At 53.1% G+C, this 18,020-nt stretch overlaps 1 protein-coding gene across 1 annotated transcript; it reads right to left on the bottom strand.

The window, feature by feature from the left end:
• Positions 1–1,770: 1,770 nt before the first annotated feature.
• On the bottom strand, positions 1,771–15,622 carry TOR3A (torsin family 3 member A). The gene is made up of 6 exons (XM_042924771.1): positions 14,920–15,622; positions 13,836–13,949; positions 12,482–12,747; positions 10,749–10,927; positions 3,556–3,680; positions 1,771–3,120 (listed from the first exon to the last, which is right to left on the bottom strand). Exons 1-6 carry the CDS (start codon positions 15,620–15,622, stop codon positions 2,870–2,872), a joined length of 1,638 nt encoding a protein of 545 aa, XP_042780705.1. The 3' UTR covers positions 1,771–2,869.
• Between the last annotated feature and the right edge of the window lie 2,398 nt (positions 15,623–18,020).

Raw genomic sequence — 18,020 nt, 5'->3', positions numbered from 1 at the left:
GTCCAGAGGGCCTAGGGCTGTGTGCGTTGCTAAGGGGACACAGTGAGACAATATGGGATTTAATCGAAAACACATCAATCATGGGTCACACTACCAGTGTTGTCAGGTATTTGTTCTTGTAATATATTTTCAGGTGTTTTGTTTTTCTAATTTAATTATCTCACCCTGTTGTCTGACTGTGAACTGCTAACAGTGTTAAACTTGATGTAAATAAATGAGGCCCTTGAAAGGGGAATGCTGTCTGCCTGTTGTCTCACAAGGCTTGCCAACTTGTGTTTTATTTTAAATAAAGGTTGCAATATTTTATTGGCAAAGTAGGCTTGTGATTGGAGTGTTTCTCCCACAATTTTACCTGAGCGGATCTGCGCAGAGTTTATCCTTCTCTACAATAAAATAGATGTCTGTAAGGTAAAGAAGCCGATTTTAGTAACCTCCCTCTGGCACATTCTTCAGCATGTCCTCTCTGGGAGTGAATACTCATTCTTTGATGGATTACACTCTTTGGAAATGGCCAGAGGCATCATCTGGAGCCCAGCAGGTTCATAAGGTGGGTAACGTGTGTCCGTGCGTGCGTGTATCTAACATGAGGTGACCGTAAAGTGAGTTGAGCCTTCATTCTGTCAAAGTCCATTTTGAGGATAACTCCAAATAAATTCGAAAACGTCTTTCACAGGTCGTGTGGAATGTCACAGGTCTTCAGGTTTATTAAAAACGCGAGTCCTTGTTTGGATCAGGTAGGAGCAGGCTCGGTTCAAGGGGTGCACGTGTGGGGTCCGGGTACCGCGGCTGCTGAGCCTCTGCTTACGCGCCCTCACGCTCCGTCTTCAGTCCTTTTCTCCTGCCCAGTTTTGGTCAAGTTGGGAGATCTTGTTTGAGAATCCCAAGGAGAATCTTCCATTGGGATTCTTCCCTCTTGTGGAAGTTGTCACATTTTGCACAGCCGAAGATGTGGCATTGGCTGAGGAAAGCCGCTTTAGGGATGAGTCACGAAAGCATAGGAGCTGGAGTGGGACCGCCTGGGCCGAGCCCCTCCGGCGCACCTCTGTGCCCTCTCAGGGCCCGCGGTCCCCGTTTAGTAAACGAGGACAGCGGTCACTTAAGTTGTGGTATTAAAGATTACGAGAGGGAAAGGCTCCGAAGTGCTTAGCATAGGGCATCGTGGGCTGTTCTCAGACGTGAGTTTCCTAAAACTAGGACTAGGACCAGGCAAAGGCCCCGCCGTGGCTTTCAGTGTGGTGCCAGCTGATGGTGGTTTATTAGATTTTACTTTATCATTCTTAAACAGCAAGGCACTGTGTCCTGAGCACTTTATAAAGATTAACTCGTTTTATCCTGACAGCAACCCTGTGAGGTAAGTCCGGTTATGCACGTTTTTACACAAGTAGAAGCCAAAGTCTGACTGCAGTTCTCAGCTTTGTGTGGTCTCACGGTGGTGAGTGGCTGAGCCGCCGCACTCCGGCCCGGCCAGTGGCTCCAGAGAAGTGCTCAGAACCACCGCGTTCTGCCACCTGTCGTGGTCCCGGAGGTAGAAGAGGGTCAGAGCCTGTATCTACGACACCACGTGTGGCTAGTGTGATCCGTTCTGTGGCTCCAGAACCTGGAGAGTATGGCTTGTAAAGTGTAGAGCTGGGCTGCCAAGTCATCAGGTCGCCTGCATCTTCCTCCTGAGGTTCCAGACTGAGCCAGTGAGCCAGGGCGAAAACTGACCCCCCCCCCCCCATTTTATTGTGCAGTGAGGTCCAGATCACTGCGGGCCCATACGTGGTGAGAAAAAGTGGTTTTAGTCGTGTATTGGAGTACTGAGATTGTGATGTGGCTCAGGCTGGGTACTCCCGAGCCTTGAGTAAATGAGTGCAGTAAAGTGTTAAAGGGGAGAGAGACAGAAGCCGCCTGTTTCTCCAGGGCTAACGGTAAGACGGTTGCGGAGGGCTTTAAATAAGAGGGGCTACTTGAGGTGATGACAAATGTAAGAGCAAAGACCCGTGTGCAATTCCAGAAAAGCAAAGGAACCAAGAGAAGGGAAGAGACCCACAACTCACAGCCCCTGGGTGTCTAGAGGCACAGTGTATGCGTTTATACGTGGCCATTCAAACCTCAAAAAAGACTTTTTCTTTTTACAGCTGGGAGCCTGGGAGTGACGTTTTCATACACAAGAGCAAGACGCTGTGAAAGCGTCTTCAGTGAGAGGCTGAAGTAACTCGGTTCAGCTGACCAGGCAGTCGCCCTGTCAGCTCCATGAGCACCAGCACGTCTCTATCAGTAGGACCCGGCTTTGGGAATGTTGCTGGGTGAGCATGATTACTAGGTCTCAGTAAGAAAGCAGGCTGAGGGTTCTAGAAAAATACAGAATTTTAATTTTTATATATATGACAGGCATGTCAAAGCCCCTAACTTAAATTTTTCTTTTAGATTTACAAGAGAATTAGTCATAACCTATGCTGACATGATTTATATATACATATGTATATAACTCTATGTACTTTTTCCTTTAGCCTGAGGCTCTTTGCTCATCTGCTCACAGAAGCTACCCAGCTTCCCTTGGGGAACAACTTGAAAACTAAGCCGCCCGTCCCGTAAACCTGAGCAGCTCCATTGTTCCATTCCCTGTCACCAGGAGTCCCACAGCCACAGGCGTCTGCAAGCAAGAGCTGGGATGTATCTTCCATGTGGCTTTCTCCGACCACCTGGCCCACATTTCAGAACGTGGCTTTTTAAGGCACCAAGTGACTGAAAGAACTGGCTCTGCTTCCGATTTGAGGCCCGCCTTCTTCCCACACCTTGTGTGGGTGAGTGACCGCGGGAGGCCAGCCTGCCCCGATGGGCCCTGTTAGAGGAGGGCAGGCGGCTTCAGGAAGTCCTCCTCTTGCAGTCAAGGCAGGAAATAGTTAATTCTCTGGGAAATAGATTTGCAGCCCTGAGAAGAGAAGAGTTGCTCCTCCTTGGGGACGTACACCATCATCTTGGCAATTTGGTCCAGTGCCTCTTCTGTGTACGGGAGCTCCTGGCTCAGGAAGGCGTCGCGTGCACACAGCCTCACGTGGCGATACTCCAGCGGCAGGAAGGGGACGAAGAAGTCAATCAGGTTTTCTTTGACAAGACGGCTCTGGCCAAAGCCACTGTCTGAAATCAAGACCAGAGTTACATGGCGTCTACCTGGGGCTGTCCCCAACCCTAAAACCTGTGTCCAGATCTACACAGCTGCGTCTTCTTTTAGGGAAAGTGTGTCCCGGGTGAAGGGGGCCCTGGGGCTAGGACTGCAGGTTTATAGTTTCATCTGACAGCAGAAAGCAGAAGGTGGCTGGAGGCATGAACCACTGAGCTCACAGACTCTTGCTCAGGGTCCACAGGCTTCTACCACTGCCTGGATTCCCAGGGCTGGGGGGGCAATTACTCTCTCTCACAGCATTTTCAGAAAAGGAGTTGGGCTTTCTTAGGCCCTCTTGTGCCTACTTGGAGTTGACAATGAGATGATTACAGCGTGTCCTCTGTGCCTTGTCAACCTCAGAAGCCCACATTCCCATACATACAGCTTCTGTGAGGCTGGGGGCCCGTTACCTGTGGACTTGGCAATCTCGGCCTCGAGCTGGGGCACCAAGTGGTCCAGCTTAATGTCTTCCCGGGACCATCCGGCCATAAGCAGATTCAGGACAGCCTCATTGATGACACTGCCTCCAAGGTTACTGGAAGAAACAAGGACTTGTTAACAAATACTAGTATTTTTATATTTATCTTCCAAATGGAGAACTTGATCACTGAAGCCTACGGGACTGGTGACTGGAGGTCAAGGAGCGTCTCCCCCTCCAAGGGATCTTGTCACAACCCAAAGTCTAAACAGAGGACCTTGTCCTGCTTTTCCAACCACCCTCCCTGTCTTGCTCCCTTTGACACATGCTCCCTGAGGCTGTGCTAGGTGCAGGGAGCAAAGCGATTGTGTGATGTGGTCCTTCCCCTTGACCTCTGTGGGGCAGGAGAGGCGTGTATGATGCCGGGACTGCGGCGCCAGTGCTGAGGGAGGCGCACCTAACACTTAAGAGGGAGCATGAGGCTTCTGAGCCCAAGCAGACCAGACGGGAAGGTGTGTGTCCAGGTGTGGACCAGAGGGCTTGCGGGCTTCAGGTTCCAGAGGAGCAGAGGCACGAAGGTAGGTGGAGGCTCGCGTGAGGAGGCGTCTGCCACACACACGGAACTTGGCTCGTCGGCCGAGGAGAACCACTAAGGGGTTTGCGCTTGGGAGTGTAGGGTGGTGCGGTGACCTGATTTGCTTTCCTTCCTAATAAGATCATTCTAGGGCCACGGAGGTCGAATTGAAGACACATGGGATGGTCGCAGAAAGGTCAGGGAGCTGTTTGCGGTAGAAGGGTTTAAGAATTAGTTTAGGAGACCCAGCTGTCAAGACCCTGTGACTGACGGATGTGAGGGAAAGGAGGCCATCGAAGAACACGAGCATTTGCCGAGAGCTGCTTGCTATCCGCAATCCCCCCAGCTGCTGACAAGTGGAGTGAATGTGGGAGAAGGGTGGCGACAAAAGCCTGGTTCTACACCCGCGAGTGTTTTATATTCACCCTTGATCTCTCCAGGGGTTGGGATATCACCAGGTAACTGGAATTATGGGTCTGAAGCAGACTGGGTTAGAGAGATGAGGAAGGGAGGAAGAGGAGAGGATATGAGCACCACTGCCAGGGGAGCTGGGAGCACTTTCTCCGATCCCCCCAGCCCCGTGCCTACTTCCCTCCCCACGCACTCTCCCTTTGCTAGGCCGCAGCTTCCCAGGCCTTCCAACAGCTCCTTAACCCAAGCTCTGCCCCTGCTTATTGCTCAGGCCCAGCAGAGGGAGGGAGTGGCTCTGCCCCTCTCGCTCGCAGCCATATTAACCCCTTTGTTTTGCATTTGAGTGTGGCTCCTGTGCCAGGCTCCATGTGAGGCTCTGCGACAGAGGAGGAGCTGCCTGCTTCTCTCCCTGCCTGCCTCCACCCATGGGTAGGCCAGGACTGCCCAGTGCCTCCTTCCTCAGAGGGCCCAGCAGTCCCTGAGTCCCAGGTGGAGGGCCCGGCAGGGACAAGGGTGGTCCCCACCCCTTGCTCAAGGTCAGACACAGCCAGACGTCCCCTGACCCCTTCATGTAGGGAAGCTGCCGCCCCACACCCTCCGGCTGGAGGAAGGCCTGCCAGGCAGGTCATCTACACACGCAAGTGATCACGATTGCATCAGCCAAGGCAAGAGCTGTTCCCTGCCAAGGGATTGCCCGATCCTGTGCTCCCCATGTGAGGCGAAGGCAGGTTTACACGTGCACGGGCTGGAGGGCAGGTACTGGGGACAGGAGTGGGATTTACTCACGGAGCCCCTGGAGCATGGAAATACCAGGTGCTCAATAAAGGTGTATTAACTACATGGACGTCTGTGCACATTTGTCTACACTGTTCCCATCTACCTTCTGAATTTCTCTTGTTTTGTCCCATAGCCAGTGTTGTCTTCCTCTGTGTAACAGGCTTTTCTGTCACCCACCAAGATGTGACATGGGCCCCTTCTCTATGCACCATGTTCTCCCCTAGGCTTCAGCTCCTCAGGACCCACTCTGGCACCAGGATTGCACCGTTAGAGAGATGCTGCCTTCCTGGCTCGCTCCAGTTCTCTTCCACCTCCTCCCAGGCCACCGGTGGGCCCGTCCTCTCAGCTGGCTCAGGGGCAGGACAACAGGCCCTCGTACCAGCTCTAAGGCCCCTCCAGACCATTCCACCAAACCTAATTGCTAATAGGTCTTTCTTAAAGACGAGGGATAGGGGCACCTGGGTGGCTTAGTCAGTTGAGTGGCTGGGTTCAAGCCCTGCATCGGGCTCTGTGCTGACACCTCGGAGCCTGGACCCTGCTTCAGATTTTGTGTCTCCTTCTCTCTCTCTGCCCTTCCCCTACTTGCGCTCTCTCTCAAAAATAAACATTAAAAAAAAAATTTTATACTAAAAAAATAGAGATATAAACAATTATTTATCTCTCAGAGCCTTAGTTTCCTCACTTGTGAAATAAGAGAATTGGACCAATTTAAGATTGCCTCCTTAGGTCACCCTAGATTCAACAGTCAACAAATACACATTTCTACAAGCATCTTCTGTGCACTGGGGTACAAGGCGCCTTGATTCCATGAAAAATTCACATTCTTTTAATTCTTCAAAAAGCCCTTTCTGTTCTTTCCCTGAGAACAGACGTTAACTCCCCTTTCACCTCACAGCATCACCGAGAAGAGGCCAAGAGCTCCCATTAGAGCGCCATGACCCCACTCGAGGCGCGAGCTCCACTTGGTAGAAGCGAGTGAGAGTCATCAGCCCGACTCCAGCCTACCACCCAGGACACCCCGCCACCGCTCCCGCGGCCTCCCTGCTGCCGTCCGATGCCACCGTAGGGCAGCCTGCAAAGCCACTGGCGCCTTGCTTCAAACAGCAGGCTGAGGAGTTTTTTCAGGATTCGGCTGCTGGCCTCAAACAGTGTAACTTGTCCCCACCAGCAGTTTGAGTCAGCTGTGCCTTTCTGCCAAACCCAAGAGCCCTCAGCACACCAGTGAGGCCACTAGAGAAGTCAACTCCAGAGACTCCCATGCTGTCCCGACCCATCCCTGGAACACAGAGGGTCCCGGACTTCCAACTTTTCGACTTTACAATGGTGCAGATGCAGTAAGCATTCAGAAATCTTACTTTGAGTTTTGATCTTTCCCTGGGCTAGCGACGCGTGGTACGATCCTTAGCTGGGATGCTGGGCAGCAGCCACAGCTCCCAGCCAGCCACGTGATCATAAGGGCCAACGACCGATACCCTTACTGCCATTCTGCACCCACACAACCACGCTGTTTCTGTCAGTACGGTATTCATCAATCACACGAGCTGGTCAACGATTCATTGCCACGTGGGCTTCACCTTCGACGGTTTTCCCCACTATAGGCTAATGCTCGTGTTGTGAGCACATTTGGTGTAGGCTGGGCTAAGCCACCATGTCCGGCGGGTCAGGTGTGTCAAACGTGTTTTCAATTTACCACGAGCTTATTGGGACATAGTCCCATCGCAGGCTGAGGAAGATCTGTGCCTGAAAGCCTTCAGGGTGTAGAAGGGCTGCTTTCTGGACCCCCAGGGGCAGGAGTGGGGACGGCACTGAGCTGCGCTGCCAGCCTGGCTGACCTGAGGGCTCCAGGTGGTGAACGCCCAGGCCTGTCAAGGACCACTGACTCTCCCAGTGGGACACAGGCCGGCACCAGAACCGCTAGAGCTGGAGACCACGCCCTTGTCCCAGGTGTGCGCCCTCCTCCCCAGAGGGTTCCCTGATGGCCGGCATGGCCTCTCCATCCCCCAGCAAGTGGGGGCCCACACGGGGCTTTTCCCCCGGTGGCTCTCTCCCCAGGCCCCGCTGCCACCCCAGCATTACGTCCATTCACTGGTGACCGCATGGCCTCGGATGGTGCGTAAAGGCCAGGTCACTAGGGGAAAGGGCAGGGCTAGAGGGGACTAGGGCACCGCTGGTAGGTCAATGACCAAAATACTATGAAGACAAATGTTTGCCTAGAGACTGCAAGGTCACTTGGGTCGTATGAGGAGATCCTAGCACTGGGGAGGGTTGTCCAGGCAGAGAACTGAGTGGGAAAGTCAGTGCCCTGGCACTGTGGCTCAGGTCAGAAAAACGTCCGCTTTTCTCTCTGCTTTTCTTTTAAAATCACCTTGGGAGCACCCACCCCCAGCTGCGTTTCTTCCCAGGGCACTGTAGTGTCCCATAAGCCTGAATTATAGACTAGGAAGGAAGGACTTGCCACCAACCACTGAAATCCCAACCTGGCGGCCGTTGCAACTGGTTCCATCTTGCCTTGCGGGTCCACAGTGAAACAAGAGCTGCCTTCCACACCTTGCTCCCTGACATGCTCCAAGCAGGATGAAAAACCAGACTCCCTAGTTCTCCACCTTTAGGGTGCACCCAAAACTGAAGAAAATCCCCTAGCAAGCATGTACTGGCCTGCTGAGGGTGAGAAGTACCTTGTGCCTTGTATTGGCTGCTTGTGAAGCATTTCGGGTTGGGCCAGCAGGGACCCAAACCTGACTTCTAACAGACCTTGGGCAGGACTTTCCCAGCTGGAGCCACCATAAAAAGATAGGATCGAACAAGCTGATTTCTCAATTCTTCTTACAAAGCCATTTCCAGAGCATAATGGCAAATCAAACAGGAAGTGCAGTGTAATGGTCAAGAGTCCTGCATGGCCACGCTGCAAATCTCAACCAGGTGTGAAAGCGTGAGCTTTTCATTCAACACATCATACCCCGAATTTCAAGCCAGCGACTTCCCCTCGTGATCACAGAAGAACCAGACCTTCCAAAGCTGGAGAAAGAGCTAGCCATACTGGACTTGGTGGGAAACCACCCTCCACCTGGGTCTACCTTGGGAATTTTCAAAGGTACTTTGTACCTAATTTTCAACAAATGTGCTGATTTGAAAACATAATGCTCTTTTAAGAAGGGACTCGCAGTGTGTGAATTATATTCCAAGCTATATTACAAGGCCATAGTCATCAAAACAGCATGGTATTGGCATAAAAACAGACACATAAATCAGTGGAACAAAAGAGCCCAGAAATAAGCCCATACATATATGGTTAATTAATTTATGACAAAGGAGGCAAGAATATACAATGGGGAAAGAACAGTCTCTTCAATAAATGGTATTGGGAAAGCTGAACACCACATACAAAAGAATGAAAACTGGATAACTATCTTGCACCATACCCAAAAATTAACTCAGAATGGATTAGATGCAGCGTGAGACCTGAAACCATCAAACTCTTAGAAAAGCTCTCGAACATCAGTCTTGGCAATGATTTTTTTGGATAGGACACCAAAAGCAAAAATAAGTGGGACTACATCAAACTAAAAAATTCTGCACAGTGAAGGAAACCAACAAAATGAAACAGCAACCTACTGAATGGGATAAAGTATTGTAAAGTTATATATCTGATAAGGGTTAATATCCAAAAAATACAAAAAGCTCATACAGGAGTACCTGGATGGCTCAGTCGATTAAGTGTCCAACTCTTGATTTTGGCTCAGGTCTTATGGTTCTTAAGATCTCATGGCTCTTAAGATCAAGCCCCGTATCAGGCTCTACACTATCAGCACAGAGCCTTGTTGGGATTCTCTCTCTCTTCCTCTCTCTCAAAAAGTAAACATTAAAGGGGCACCTGGGTGGCTCAGTCGGTTAAATGTCTGACCTTGGCTCAGGTCATGATCTCGTGGTCTGTGAGTTCAAGCCCCGTGTTGGGCTCTGTGCTGACAGCTCAGAGCATGAAGCCTGCTTCAGATTCTGTGTCTCTCCATCTCTCGGCCCCTCCCCTGCTCATGCTGTCTCAAAAACAAAAACATTAAAAAAGTTTAAAAAAAAAAGCTCATACAACTCAACAGCAAAAATAATCTGATTAAAAATGGGCAAAAGAACTGAAAAGACATCTTTCAAAAGAAGACATACAGACAGCCAACAGGTACATGAAAAGGTGAATGATCACTCATCATCAGGAGAATGCGAATCAAAACCACAACGAGATGTCACTTCACATCTGTTAGAATGGCTATAACCAAAAAGACAGGCAATAACAAGTGTTACTGAGGATGTGGAGAAAAGGGAAGCCTTGTGCTCTGTTGGTGGGAATGTAAATTGATGCAGACGCTACCAGTAAACATGAGACTCTTCAAAAAGCTAAAGGTAGAATTACCATATGATCCAGCAATTACACTTCTGAGTATTTATCCAAAGATAATTAAAATACTCAAAAAGATATACATGCCCCCATGTTCACTGCAGCATTATTTACAACAGCCAAAATATGGAAACAACCTAAGTGTCCATCAATGGATGGATGACGAAAATGTGCTCCGCCCCACACACAATGGAGTATTGTGCATAAAATTCCATAAATTTCCTAATGAAATCTTGCCGTTTGCAACAACATGGATGGACCTTGAGGGCATCATGCTAAATGAAATAAGTCACAGAAAGACAAATACCGTATGATCTCACTCACGTGTGGGATCTTAAAACAACAAGAACAACAAACCAAGCTCACAAATACCAAGAACAGATGGGTGGTTGCCAGAGGTCAGGGGCAATTAGTTAACAATGCTGCACTGCATATCTGATAGGTGTTGGCGTTAGATCTTGAAAGTTCTCATCAGGAAAAAGTGTAATTGTGCATGGTGACGGGTGTTAACTAACTGCAACCATTTTGCAATACGGATATATACAAACAGCGAATCCCATTGAGCACCTGAAACTAATGCTCTGTGTCAATTATACGTCAAGAAAAACAAATCCCCAAAATGCCCTTCTGAGAGGGGATCCCCTGTGAGTGGTCCCTCCCTGAGGAGGCCATGTACTAACCGGGGGGTCGGAGGGGAGCCTCCCCACCCTAACACGGCCATGGGAGAGGACAGATGAGCGAAGGGTGGCCGGCGCCGGCGGTGGGGGTGAGGGTGGGAGGCAGAATCCCTCCTCAGCGGTAGGATCAGGGCAGGACCCGGGAGACGGAGGGCTCCCCACCCCTGCCCCCGCCCAAGAGGCTGGGCTTCTGTTTTCTCCACTGGGGTGTGTGGTTTCCCTTTGCGGAAAAGGGTCTGCAGCCTCAGAGAGCATGGAAGCCGCTCCCGCCAGCCGCTGGAGGAGCCTGGCAGGCGCGGCCCGGGGCCGAGCGCTCTCCCTGCCCTTACCCGGCCCTCCTGCCCTTGTTGCTCACACCTCACCTGAGAAAGAGAAAGACGGTTCTCGGGGACTCGACTCTGTGATTCTCGGGGGCCTGGCCTTCCAGGTGTGACCGGAGGGCCTCCAGCAGTCCTGGATGCAGCTTCTCGGCCTCGTCGAAAATGAACAGGGTCTGGGGGCAGCGCTCCTGTGTCTTCCTGATCTGACTTGTTAGCTGCTCCTGCACGGAATACGGGGAGCTGCTGGGAGCTGGGGAGCCGGGAAAGCACATCCCCACCCTACAGCCGCCAGGGCCCCAGGGAGCCCATCTGCAACGCATCACCATCACCGGCTTCCACCCCAGGCCTACCAATCCAAACCTCCGGGGGCGGGGCGAGGGCCTACACCTCTAGGAAGCTTCCCAGGTGATTCTCATGCACCCACGGTTTGTGAAGAGGAATCAGGCCCCAGCCCTAGTCCTGCTCCCTGTGCTCCAGGACGAGGTCCCGTCCCAGCACGTCCAGGCACCCTCCCTGGGGGTGGGAGGCAGGCTCTACCATAGGAGAGATGGGCAGAGCAGGCTCAAGTGCCCAGTGTTGGCCACAGCCACCGGTCTTGAACTCCCAGGAGCAAGTGCTCATTGGTCCTCAGGCGAGGCTGACCTCTCAGAGGAGCCGCCCTGCAGGGCTCACCAGGAGAGCAGGGCCGGTTCCTGCCCGGGGTGGGTGTCAGCAGAGCCCACACTCAGTGTCCACCTCTAACATCCCTGGATTCTGCCTTCGGGCCCCTGTCACTGTGTGTGTGTGTGTGTGTGTGTGTGTGTGTGTGTGTGTGTGTGATGTGCACGGTGTGAGAGCGAGTGTGCACATGTCAGTTTTCACAGCGGAAAACAGATCCATAGCAGTTCTGCTCTTTCTGGGAAGACCTGGCCGACCAGCCACCAGTCGCCAGCCCTTGGGACACGTCACACCACCTCTGCCCTCCAAGACTGAGCTGAAGCTGCCAGGTGACTCAGGCAATCTCTGTCCGCAGAGGCTTACATCATCTTCCCAGGTTAACACACTGCAAATATAGCAACTAAAAGCCGAAAGAGATGTAGTAATTAGTAATCTCTGTCATGCTGCAATGCGGTTTGGGTCATCGTCTGGCTTATCTGAAATCCTACGTGTCTGAATGAAGAAACCCAAATCAGCAGAACGGCACGGACAATTTTTGGCCATCTGCTTATTGGTGTGTGATGAGCGATTTGAAGAAGACGTGGAAAATTTTATGTGATGTGCCTCTTTAAAAAAAAAAAAAACCAGTATCTGCGACTTCCTGTCCAATATTAATCACAATGACATAAAACAGTACAGACGAAAGGCTACAAGAAAGTACACCAAAATGCCATGGTTGCATCTGGGTGTGGAGATTACGACAAAGCTTTTGCTTTTCTCTGCTGCACGTTTCCTACATTGCCACTATTTCTAGAACAATTAACACGTGGGTTTTCTGTTCAAGCTTAGCGTCTGGCTGATGAGACAGCTCGAGACAGGTGGTGTTTGGGACAGAAGCCTTCCTTCCACGTGTCCAGGACCTCACCTGTGTGGGGGGGATGTCTGTGTGGCTTACAGCTTCTGTCACGGCGGCCACCTGCTCCCACACCTGGGCTTCTCCGAGGCCCACTTCCCGGCAGGGGATGGCTGGCTTCAGGGCCTCCCTCCCCCCCCACGGAGGCCGGCCGCTCGGGCTGTCTGAGCGTCTTTCCGGCCTCCACCCGGCTGGCGAAGCTAGCCCTAGCACTGCCCAGCCTCACCTGGTACAGGTCCACGTACTTCAGGTGAGGAAAGTGGAAGGTGGCGATGAACACCTTGACACAGTCGCTCCTCAGCCCATCCCGGTAGAGGTTCTCCGCCAGCAGCCGCGCCACGAAGTTCTTGCCTGTGCCAGACCAGCCGTGGAACGACAGAGCCAGGGCCTTGTGTGGCTGCGGCGGCTCTAAGTAGCCCCTCACGGCTGTCAGGACCAGCTCCCGGGCCAGATGCTGGCCGTGCAGTCGTACACTCAGGTCCGATGCCAGGCCTGGGGGCAGGACAGAGGGAGCCATGGTCAGGTGCACGTGGGCACGGTCCCTGGGAGGCTGAGCCTCTGAACATCTCTAAGCAGGGATCACCCATCCAGACTTCCTGGCCTCAAAATAAGAAACCACCGTGAAGATCTTGCACCCCAAGGGATTCAAGGGCTATTTTCTGTTACAAACACTTTACTAGCTTGATATTTTATGGATGTGTATCTTGGATCCCTTTTTTTGTTTGTTTAATGTTGAGAGAGGTAGGGAGAGAGCATGAGCACGCCAGCAGAGGAGGGGCAGAGACAGAGGGGGGCGGCGGATCCAAGAGAACTCTGCACTGACAAAGGCAAGCCCGAATCGGGGCTCGAACTCACGGTCAGATCATGACCTGAGCCAAAGTCAGACACGCAACGTACTTCGGGTGAGGAAAGTGGAAGGTGAGCCACCCAGGCGTCCCTGTAATTTTAGTTTGTTTTATAGACTATTAGTTGAATTGCATTTAACATTTGTGAGTAGCTGAAATTAACTAAATTTATAAATCTCCCCTCCTGCTTCCCCCCCACTTGTGCTGACCTCTGGCCAAGAGCACCAATATTAACTGCTGATTTTCTGCAGGAGGTGGGAGAACGAGCTCAAGGGCTATTTTCTGAAGAGCTGGAGAAATCAAGATTGAATTTAGGGAGAGAAGGAATCACCCTTTCTGAAGGCCCTGAAGACACCCCAGAATGGTTGGCAGAGTCCTGTCCGGAGAAGGGAACCCAGCCCCTAGGCCCATGAGGCTGCTTCCGCCCAGAAATTTCAGGACCCCGCCCCCCCCCAATACTTTATGGAGACACCCTCAAATGAATAAATTCAATTCAGCAAACACCTGTTGAGGGCAGGGAGTGTGTTCAAAGTCCTCTGCTAGGCCTTAGTTCCTTCCAGCCATGAGGTTACAGGGTTTGGGGACAGGGGCTCCCGGGAGTCGGGGTGGAGCCAGGGAGGGTGTGCTGTCCGCCACAGAGAGGACGACGAAAGGTACCCTGCGCCCTAGCCGCTCCCCCCTCAATCGCCTCTCCTCCCCACAGATCCGAGCCCCTTTGCCCCCGCGAGGTCCGACCTGTGAGGTTGTTGGAGATCCTGCAGTCACCGCTGCCGCAGCAGTCCTGGAAGCTGCAGTACCAGGAGGTCAGGATGTCCAGGTACTGCCGGCCCAGCAGGGGAAGGCTCCAGCCTGGAAAGGGGGGCCTGTGAGACAGGCACGGGGCCTACGGCTTGGGGAAGGCGGACACTGCCTCCCTGCAACCAAGCAGAGCAGTCCTTCCGGTCCTCTGTCCCCGCTCCGGAGCTACCCCTCACTCCTCCCTGGGCCTTCCTTGCCCCTTTTCAGGGCACGGGCCGGAGTGGGCACCCCGTCCACCCAGTTACCACCCAGCGGGGATACCGCTCCAGCAAAGGCTCAGTTCACTCAACAGATACGCCTTAAGCACTGGGTGCCAGACCTGCCCACAAGGAGCTGGCAGTCTCGGAGGGAGTCAAGCAGTAGCTGCTGATCATCATTCCTCCTGCTTGCTTCAAGATCCGAAATCATGTGAACCCCAAGGGCCTCTCAATTCCTTTGCCAAATGTCAACTTGAATACACCCAGCACGAGCAAAAACAAACCGAAAGCCACTCACTGGGATTTAGAAATCTTTTGTTTTAAATGAAAGCTGTTTAGGGCACCACTGCAGGATTGCCATTACAATCGTTATTACAGGACCCAGAAGGATCTACATAGACTGCAAGGGGCCTCAGAAGCCATCTCGTCCAGGGCAGTGAAGTGACAGCCCTGCCCCACGACTTGTCAGGGCCGGAGCCGGAGGGGGAACACAGGTCCAGGACTCCCGGCCCAGCTCCGCCCCCGTCGGCAGCCGAGGAGAGAAGGTGCTGGGTTGGGGCCGACCGGGCGTTTTCCGTAAAGCCAAGACGGAGGTGGGAAAGAGCAGCTCCCGGGATGAGCCAGGGCGGGCTGGCAGACTCCAGGAAGTGTGAGCCGTCTGGAGGGGTCAGGGACGGGAGGCGTGGGCAGGGCAGCCAGGCCCTCCCGAGGGCATCAGGGGGCCGCGCCGGGGACAGGGGGACGGGCCGCCCGATCCCCGGCGGCGCCCAGCTTCCCAGGCCGGCGCTCGTCCGGCCCCGCGGAGCCCCGGCGGCCGCTCTTACCCAGGGGCCCCGCGCGAGCCTCCTCGTCGCCGTCGCAGTCCTCGGGCCACACGCGGCAGCGCAGGAGCGCCCAGTAGCGCCGGGACAGGGCGGCGGCCTCCCTCAGCCGCTCCCGCAGGCCCGGGAGGGGCTCCTGCGCCCCGTCCGGCGGGCCCGCGTGGCTCGCGCCCGGGCGCGGCGGCAGCAGCAGCAGCAGCGGCAGCAGCGGCAGCAGCAGGCGGAGGCGAGGCATGGCCCTCCCGCCGCCGGCCTCGCCCGGCTCTCGTCGGTCCGGGGACTGGCGCCGGCGCGGGAACCGAGGCCCAGGGCCGGGCGCCCGCAGGGCACCCCGAGGCCGCCTGCAGGCGCCGCCCACCGCGGGGCTCGCTTCCGGCCGCGCGCTGTTCCGGGGCGCCCGCGGTCTCAGAGCGCCGCTGGTACCGGCGGCAGCTCTGGGGCCCCTCCGAGGCCTGGCAAGGAAGGGCGCCCGCGTGTGCGCTGCCCCCGGCTGCACGGAGGCCCCGGCAGTCGTCTCACCGGGAGCTGGAGGCGGCCGGGTCCGCTGAGCGGGGACAGGCCCCGGGACGCCGGGGAAGTGAAACGGCGCGAGGAACGGCAGGTTTCCACAGCTGGGAGCACACCCACGCAAGAGGAAGCCGGAGGGCTGCAGTCTGGAGATACTTGGCTTTTGGAAACTCCCGGTCGGGGGAAGAGCAAGTCTCATTACAAGGAAGTTAGGCTGAAGACTGGGCTCTCTCTTGGCTACGTTTGCAACTTTCAAGTGCTTGTGACACCGAGCGGCTTCTCGGACACCACTGGCAAGACTTGAGGGCTCCTTTCCTTTGGGACCCCTTTTCCACGACGTGAGAAGGCAACAAGCTTGTTAGATTTCGGAAGAGCTTGATGCGTTTTCCAAAATCACTGGAGTGACTGAAGCCACTGGCCTAATGGGAGACATCTTGTCCTTGGAAGAAAGTGCGTCTAGAGATCCGGGGCCTTGGCTAATGGCCCAGGCTCACTGGCTTTGAGGGTGGGCTCAGCAGACAGTAAGGGGAGCCCTAGCACCGGGTCTCACAATGCCGCAGTCTCTTAGATCACACTCAGTGCCACTTCTGCTCCTTCCTCGACAGCTGGCCAAATGCGCCCTTTCGAACAGCTGCAGAAACCAGGGAAGGACCTTTGTTAGGACACCACCACGGTTAAGCTGGAAAGTGGTTATGGTATGCATATTGTATGTCTTAGCCTCATGAGGTCAACACTGAACCTAAACCTCCCACAGAGCGGGGCCAGGACACCGGCACTGCCCCTCCTGCAGTCAAGCTCAGCCAACCTTTCATGGAAGGAACACACCTTTACTATTTGGAAATTGAAAACGTGAACTCGTTCAGTAAATGGGCATGAATGGCAACCCAGTATAGGGATTAACTGAATGGCCCCTCCCATTTTCTATGTATGAGCTTGGGTATTAGCTGCCCTGTGCCTCAGTTTCCCCACCTACAGAATGGCATATTAGAAGTCGCTTGACAGGGAAGCTGTGAGTGTTCGTGAGCTCATTCAGCTACATGTTAACTGTTATTACATATGCCCCAGCCTGGTTGAAGCTGTGGATGGTTTATAGGGGAGGCTTGAATGATTTTATTTATACTAGTGATGTTTGTAAGTGGATTTATGGTGATAAAATTACTAATATTAACACTAGTTTCTTTTAAAAAACCCAGGTTTTAAAACAAAATAACTCTGTCTCTGCTTGTAACTTTCATGTAGGACTAACTGCTAATTTCTGCAGTGTTTTAAGTTTAGCATTTAGTGGTAAATAAAGCAGGTAGCTGGAAAGTTCCTGGACAAACATCTTAATTTCAAGAAGACATTTTTTTCCTAAAAGGTAAACATTTTTCCCCCGCCTTTGTCAGTTCCACGTAGAAGCAACGGATCCAAACGCCGGTTTTTAGACAAGCTTCCAGTTTAAATAAATTGCTGACATTTTTCTCAGGGCTTGGAGGCGGTTTGGGGGCCAGCCTAGGAGCACGGGATCTCATAGTTGCCGGTGACATCTAGAGGCTGTTGTGAAAACTACAGGCAGCCACGACAAGTAGTAAGCAAACTCCTGCTTGGCTACTCAAGTGTGGTCCAGGGACCAGCAGCACTGGTGTCGTCCAGGAGCCTGTTAGAAATGCAGACTCAAACCTACTCAACCCAAATCTGCATTTCAACAAAGTCTAAGAGAAAATGGGCACTCAACACCTATACTGAGGTCACTGAAATGGGACCAAGCTTTGCAATAGACATCTTCCCGACCCTGCTGGAGACAGAACACGATCTGTCCCGAGACAATCTTTGAGTAAAACTCAAGCCTTTATCTCCAATTAAACTTGCATGTAAAAAGCAAACACTGAAACCATAAAATCGTTTCAGAGCTCACCTGTGCACCGATGGCTCCTCCATTTAAGGTCTATACTGAAGAGCACGTGACAACACAGCGGACTCAGAGTGTCCTCTCCAGAGACGGAGTGCACCTGATGAAAACCACAGGAAACCCCGAAACGGATAAAACAGTGCAGGCCCAGGAGGCTGTGCACTTCGGAAGTCGGGGTTGTACACACACGGCTAGCCTGGATCAGTCTCCACTTCCGCAGTGTAGGTTCTGCCTACCTCTCACCCCCCGCCCCCCGCCCCTCTGGGATTCGTTCCCGCTCCCGTTTGTCCTGTAATTCATTTCCATCGTTCCCGACACGCACGAGGGCTTCAGTTCTCTTCTGTTGGGACTGTGAGTTCTAAGGGGTCACCCACAGCCCAGATGCCTGCCAGAGACCAAATAAAGCCTCCCTACTCCCAGTCGTCTTTTTCAAGCTTTAATACCAGTCTTTCTGACACGCTTGAGAACGAAGCCTGAATCTCACCAGGAAGAGGATCACATGCGGGGGGGGGGGGGGGCAGTCAGTGACCGGGCCTCCCACTGCTATCCGAATGCACATGACAAAAACTGGCGCAAAACTGTAGCAAAGCAAGCAAAAAATCCTTAAAGCGTCTCCTCAGCTAGTTGAGGTTTATGATGCTGGATTTCTATTTCCCAAGTTAAAAACCTGGGTGTCCTAAGAATAATAATCAGGGGCCCTGGCTCTTCT

The sequence above is a fragment of the Panthera leo genome, chromosome F3 (genome assembly GCF_018350215.1).
Source record: "Panthera leo isolate Ple1 chromosome F3, P.leo_Ple1_pat1.1, whole genome shotgun sequence".
In the NCBI taxonomy this organism is placed as follows: Eukaryota; Metazoa; Chordata; class Mammalia; order Carnivora; family Felidae; genus Panthera; species Panthera leo.
Note: the sequence above shows the minus strand (reverse complement) of the source record. Positions and strands in the feature narration are given on the sequence as shown.